General features: G+C 39.1%; 1 protein-coding gene across 1 annotated transcript; it reads right to left on the minus strand.

Annotated features, from left to right (window-relative positions):
• Nucleotides 1-237: 237 nt before the first annotated feature.
• Nucleotides 238-3,202, minus strand: LOC124870185 (zinc finger protein 569-like). Its single transcript, XM_047368711.1, has 2 exons — nt 2,677-3,202; nt 238-1,390 (listed from the first exon to the last, which is right to left on the minus strand). Exons 1-2 carry the CDS (start codon nt 2,969-2,971, stop codon nt 498-500), a joined length of 1,188 nt encoding a protein of 395 aa, XP_047224667.1. The 5' UTR covers nt 2,972-3,202; the 3' UTR covers nt 238-497.
• Nucleotides 3,203-7,175: the final 3,973 nt, after the last annotated feature.

A 7,175-nucleotide genomic window follows, 5' to 3' on the forward strand; every position in this document is an offset into this window, starting at 1 on the left:
CATGACTGAGGTTATTTGGCTTCCCTGAACTGCTCTTAGGTGTGAGTGTATGTGCATAATTGTTTGTTCTGTGTGTCTCTGTGTTGCCCCGCGATGGACTGGCAGGGAATAAGCAGGTATAGACGATGGATAGATGGATGGAATTATTTCATAAGGTGATTTTTTTTTTTGCCCTCTTGATAAATAAGCTATAATTAAATGTTGAGTTCTTCTAAATGTCTTACTGAGAAATGATGCTACTGCAAAAACAGATACATTTATTTTAAGGCTTCTTACACATCTTAACCAGGGGAGCTAATCAATGAAAAAGGTGATTCAAGTGACTAAATGTTTTTCTTGATCTAAGAATTGGATAGACCTTTAATCAGACGAATTAGTTTTTGTCCTCACATCCCAAGATATGTCATTGGTATTATAAAACAATTCCACAGTAAAAATGAGCTGCAATATTTCGGGAATATAAAAACAATAAAACTGAGCTTTTCTCCGTCTTCGAATTAAACATTTTGAGAAAGAGGCTCCTTGTGAGTTCGTTGATGAGTGCGCAGGTTACTCCTCTGGGAAAAACACTTGCCACACAGTTCACACGTGTACGGTTTCTCCCCTGTGTGAATTCGCTGATGGATCTGCAGATGGCTGACGCGGTCGAAGCTTTTGCCGCAGAACGGGCAGATGTACCATTTCTCCTTAACGCGCCGACTCTCGACAGTTTTGTGCAACTCTGGCTCATTTGAAACAAACAGTCTGCTGTCAGGGATAAAAGCTGACATGTTTCTAGTTCGCCGCTGTTTTTCTAAAAGGAACCCGACAGATGTTTCTCTGTCTGCGTGCTGTGATGTTTGCTGACTTGGCTGTGATTGGCTGAAAGTCACAGGAGCTCTGGATTTACTTGAAGCACCTTGAAGGGTCCTGTTCTCCCTCGCCTGCCGATCAGAATAAGTTGCCTCTGCTGAGTTATCAAAGATGTCCAGAGAGTTTTGAATAAGCAGGATTTCTGAGTCCAGATTTTGCGAAAGATGGTTTGATTCGAAGAAGCAGTCAGAATCATTTTCTGTGTCGCTGTCTCCCACTGAAACAGACGCCCAATGCTGGGTCTCTTTTTCTTGTGGCACTTCTGCAGGTCGTTGGATCCGTTCCACTTCATGGTGACCTGCTATACTGCTTCTGGGATTCAAATCCACTTCTTGCTCCACAATCTCAACATCATCATCCTCCTCCAGCTTTACTACGGAGTCTTCTTTGTCTCCATCATCAGCTTCACAGAGGTCCGACTTACGTTGATTTTCTTCCATCTGAGCAGATAGTGGTGCTCTGTTATTAGCTGTAGAGTCCGCCTTATCCCGGATGCTCTGATCTGAAGGTGACGTCTGGACTGGATCTACTGAAGGCCCTGAAATGAAAAAGAATGCTCCTAAAATCAAACTGTCTAACTAATCTTGAAAGATCTACTAAGTACCCTCTATGATTTATTAAAATACATGATTTATTGTGTGTACAACATGAGTTTGACAATAATGCAGATGCATCAGATTAAATTAAAATAAATGGTTTCAGTAATTTAATTCAAAAAGTGAAACTCATACAGGTTCACTAGACAGTGATATATTTCACGCATTTATGTTAATTATGATTATTACGGCTTACAGCTAATGAAGACCCAGAAGTCGGTTCTCAGGAAAAAAAGTAAATATTACATAATAGCAATAAGGTAAGAATTTTTCATACAGAAACGCTGTGTGATATCCTAAACAATCCATTTGAAGACTGCAGCTGTTGTTCAGCAGTCATTGACACCCTCCACAAGGAGGGTAAGCCACAATGCTTACCCTCCTTGCTAAATATGACTACTCACAAGGTGCTACATCCATGAAAAGTTGAGTGGAAGAAAGAAAAAAAGTGTTGAAAAAGGTGCCGAAGCAACAAGGATAACCACAGCATTAAGAAGGTGAAGTAAAACCTATTTAAGAGTTTCAGAAGGATTCGATGCTTGAAGAACCACCAAAGATATCTGAAGTGTCTCAACGAGGCCAAGGAGAAAATGACTGGAATGCGGCTTGGCTATCCAGAGTCTTCTTTTCAAATGGAAGTGAAATTTGTATTTAATTTGTAAATCACATTTCTAGATTCTTGAGAAAGAGTTCAGGGGCACACAAGCCAATATCCCATGTTGCATAAAGGCCAGTTTCAAGTTTCCACAGTCAGTGATGATATGGAGGCCATGTCATATACTGGTGTGGGTCCACTGTGTTTTATCAAATCCAGGAATTGTTAGAGCACCGCTCTACTAAAAAACAAAACCTTTGAGACAGAGCTCTCAAACTCCATGCCTAAAGGACACATCCAAGGATCAGCAAATATTCATGACACCCTAAGACCATGTGATTCAGGTGTGTTGGACTAAAAGCCAACATCATCAAAAATAATTGAAATATATTGCTGTGGGCGTAATGAACCTATGAGTTAGTTTCACCATTTGAATTGAATTACAGAAACAAATTAACTAAATTGCTTAAATTACTGAAATAACGTATGATTTAGATACTGGTGCATTTATCACTTTAGCAACAATGTCCTCTTAATAATAATAGTGTTACAGAGCATACAAATTCTAATGTATGCATAAAGGTACAATATAGTGTCTATTGAAGTGTCCAGAGTTTTAGCTGTTGTACCTACCTTCACCGGCAGGTGGCAGCAGATTATTTTGCTGCTCTCTCCTTGGTAAAGATGAGGACTTATTAGCTGCTTGAGAAAGAGTCGTGAAACGCTCGTTTTCCATTGACATCAGCTTTCTGTTCAGGGCTTTAATTTCGCTCTCTCTCCTAAGGAGCTCCACCTGGACCACAGCGAAGCCGTCCTCCCACAGTTTGCTGATTTCTATAACGGCCGCTTTGGCCAGCATTTCCATTATGGAGGTTAGCTTGCTCTGGAAAGCCACACTGTTGTTGTTGTTACTGCTGCTGTTAGCCATGTTGCTCCGGTTCGCTGCCTCTGCTGGCTGAAGCGACGTCAGTAGGCGTTCACAGGACTTTGATATGTGAGAACAAAATCCCACAGCAGCAGAAATCTTCACCTCAAAAGTTCACATTTGCTGATTTGAAGCAAAACCATGGAAATGTAGTAAAATAGAAACAGGAAACGGTCGTGGTCACGTGACAAGGATCTGTGGCGCTCTTGATTGGCTAAAACCTCTGACCAGGATAATATGACGTTGTTATAGTCTTACCTATTTTTTTTTTTTTTTTCCACAATTCACACATTCATAGTTGTTGGCGCATCTTAAACATATTTGTTCGCAAATGAAAATAAATTCCATATCATATATATATGGAATTAGAATAAATGTATATACTCTATACTTGCATATGTGCAACCATATGTTAATTATGTATGTATTTAAAGCATATATTACTTATCTCTCTCTCTCTCTCTCTCTCTCTATATATATATATATATATATACACCATATAATAATTTGGTATGTATTTAAGTGCTTTATAGGCCCACTTAATAATTTTGCCTGATACTAAACTGGTTGGGACTTGAACTTTTCCACATTTTGTTATTCTACACCCACAAACTTTGATGTATTTTTACTGGGATCTTATGTTAAAGACCAACACAAAGTAGTGATAATTGTGAAGTGAAAGAAAAAAAATTACACATGGTTTTACATTTTTTTTATAAATAAAAATCTAAAAAGTGTGGCGTGCGTTTTATGTTCACTGGCCTGGCATCAATACTTTGCAGAAGTAGGTGGCCACTTTGTTTAAAGATTTACTAAAGTGTAAAATAATATTTCTGGGCAAATTTGACTCTTTTGAATTATTGGCTCTCCAGATAAAGAGCCCGGTCTGAACCATGTTCTTGAATATTTACAGGCCTTCTAAGTCCAAAACAAACTTTATCAGTGATTTTAATTAGCTTTTATCTGTGATATGTGTTGATTATGACTGTTTAATTATTGTGGGAGACTTCAACATTCACATGGACAATCCTGAAGACAGAAGTCCAATAGATCTATGTGACACTCTTAGAAATGTTGGTTTGACTCAACATGTTAAACAGCAAATGCACAAACAGGGACATATTTTGGACTTGATCATCACTAAGGGTCTAAACATTTCCAAAGTGTCTGTAACTGATGTTGCCCTATCTGACCACTTTTCTGTTATTTTTGAAAGCATCATCTGCAATGACTCAGTTTGCCAAAGACACATGATAAGAAAACGCATCTTTAAGGACGGTGCTGCTGAAACCTTTAACCAGATTTACTCTTCTACCTCCACTTTGCCCTGTAACACTGTAGATGAGCTGGTAGAAAACTTTCATTCTAAAATCTCGGACATCATTGATTCAATTGCTCCAATTAAAGTGAAAGTCGTTTCTGGGAAGAAAATGTCTCCATGAAGAAGTGCTCCACCAGTCAGCAGTGAAAAAAAGGAGTGTCGAAAAGCTGAACGCAGGAGGCTAAAGACTGGACTCCAGGTTCACTATATTATCTATAAAGAGAGACTATACAGATATAACCTATAACTGAAAAATGCAAGGGAATCTTTCTTTTCTGAAATCATTAGCAAAAATATAAACAATGCTCGTGCATTATTTGCCACGGTCGACAGGTTAACAAAGCCTCCTGTAACTGTAGCATCTGAACTCCACTCTACCAGGGCCTGCAATGAATCTGCTAAATTCTTTACTGAAAAAAACCCAAAAGATCAGAGAGGCAGTCAGCACATCTACATCAACTCCAGTATCAATTTTGTCTCCAACTAGAACTGATTTAGACAAAATTTCCCAATTTCACCAAATAAACTGCAAAAACATAGAAGAAATCGTACAGCAACTAAGCTCTTCTTCCTGCTGTCTCGATGTTTTACCCACAGCTTTCCTTCAGGAAGCTTTGCCTGTAATAACATCTGATTTAACACAAATAATAAACACGTCCCTTTTGTCAGGTGTTTTCCCCCAGGCCCTAAAAACAGCAATTATCAAACCTCTATTGAAAAAGAGCAACTTGGACAAGCTGCTACTACAGAACTACAGACCTATATCAAACCTCCCCTTCATCAGTAAGATTATTGAAAAAGCTGCGTTTCAGCAGTTAAGCAACTTCCTAACAACGACCAACCGCTTCGATGTCTTCCAGTCAGGCTTCCTGCTCACCACAGTACAGAGACTGCTCTTGTCAAGGTGTTCAATGACATCCGTATAAATGCAGACTGTGGAAGAACCACAGTGCTGGTATTATTGGACCTTAGTGCAGCATTCGACACTGTTGATCATTTTATTAGAGCGCCTGGAAAACTGGGTCAGCCTTTCTGGTACAGCACTCAACTGGTTTAAATCCTACTTGAAGGACAGGGACTTTTTTGTGTCAGTAGGTAACTTTACATCAGAGACCACAAAAATCACATGTGGCGTTCCCCAAGGGTCCATCTTAGGGCCCCTCCTATTCAATATCTACATGCTCCCCCTAACTCAGATTTTAATAAACAACAACGTAAGTTATCATAACTATGCAGACGACACACAGCTATACGTTACGATGTCACCAGGTGACCATGAACCCATTCAAGGGGTAAATGCTTAGAAGAAATCAATGCTTGGATGGGCCAAAATTTTCTTCACCTGAATCAAAACAAAACTGAAGTAAGAATCTTTGGACCAAAGGAAGAGCATTTAAAAGTTAGCACACAGCTTCAGTTAATTCAGCTAGAAACCACCAGTCAGGCTCGAAACCTGGGTGTAGTGATGGACTCAGACCTGAACCTTCAGTGGCACATAAAGACAGTAACAAGGTCAGCCTTCTATCACCTAAAGAACATCTCCAGGATTAAAGGACTAATGTCTCAGCAGGACCTTGAAAAACTAATTCATGTGTTCATCTTTAGTAGAATTGATTACTGCAACGGTGTCTTCACAGGTCTGCCTAAAAAGTCGCTCAGACAGCTGCAGTTGATCCATAACGCTTCTGCCCGCGTCCTCACTAGAACTAAGAAAGTGGAGCACATCACCCCGGTTCTAAAGTCCCTACACTGGCTCCCTGTAGCTCAGAGAATAGACTTTAAAATACTTCTGTTAGTCTATAAATCACTGAATGGCTTAGCACCAAAATACATTACAGACTTGTTGTCAGTGTATCAACCACCCAGACCTCTCAGGTCTTCTGGCTTAAATCTACTCTGCATACTCAGAACCAGAACCAAACATGGAGAAGCAGCTTTTAGTTCTTATGCTCCACTAATCTAGAATAAATTCCCAGAAAACTGTAAAAGCGCTGAAACTCTAAGTTGCTTTAAATCAACATTAAAAACTTATTTGTTTAGAGTGGCCTTTGAATGTGTTATCTTAACATTATTGATTAAGTTTTCAATCCAATGTTCCTTTTGTTTTCTTATCCATCATTCTATTCTCTTTAATTTTTTTAATCACCTCTATTGTTTGATTTTCTGTATCATTGTGATGTTTTTCCTTATGTACAGCACCTTGAATGCCTTGTTGCTGAAAAGCGCTATATAGATAAACTCGACTTGACTTGACTTGACTTGACTAGAACTGCCTTTTGCTATAATTACAGCAGCAAATCTGTTGAGATACATTCCTGCCACCTCCCACTCTTCCATAACGGTCAGATGTTTGCAGTGCACATCTAGAGAATAACAGTTTTGACCATCTAGAGACTGGAATGTTGGAAAATAGCTCAAACTCAGTCAGATTGGACACAGAGATTGGATGAACTTCAACTGTTAAGTCTTGCTAAAGATTCTCCTTTAAATTTCGGTATTCATTGTAATCGGGCCATTATAACACACAAAAATGCTTTCATTTAAACCATTTCATTGTAGTTCTGGCTGTACATTTAGGGTCATTGTCTGCTGTCTGTTGGAAGGTGAACCTCCTAGGTTTTTGCAGTCTTTAACAGGTTGTCTTCTAGTATTGCCCTGTATTTGGCTCCATCCACCTTCCTATCGACTCTGACCAGCTTCTCCTTCCCTGCTGAAGAATCACAACATAATGCTGCCACGACCATGTCTCGGGGTCAGATGTATTTTTTCACACATTAGCTTACCACCAAACATAAGATTACATCATCTCTCTGTTTTATTACTATGTCTGCATAGAAATTTAACTAATACGTTGCACAAATTGCTAACCGATCATTTATTTGTTCT

Source organism: Girardinichthys multiradiatus, chromosome 6 (assembly GCF_021462225.1).
Source record: "Girardinichthys multiradiatus isolate DD_20200921_A chromosome 6, DD_fGirMul_XY1, whole genome shotgun sequence".
Classification (NCBI taxonomy): Eukaryota; Metazoa; Chordata; class Actinopteri; order Cyprinodontiformes; family Goodeidae; genus Girardinichthys; species Girardinichthys multiradiatus.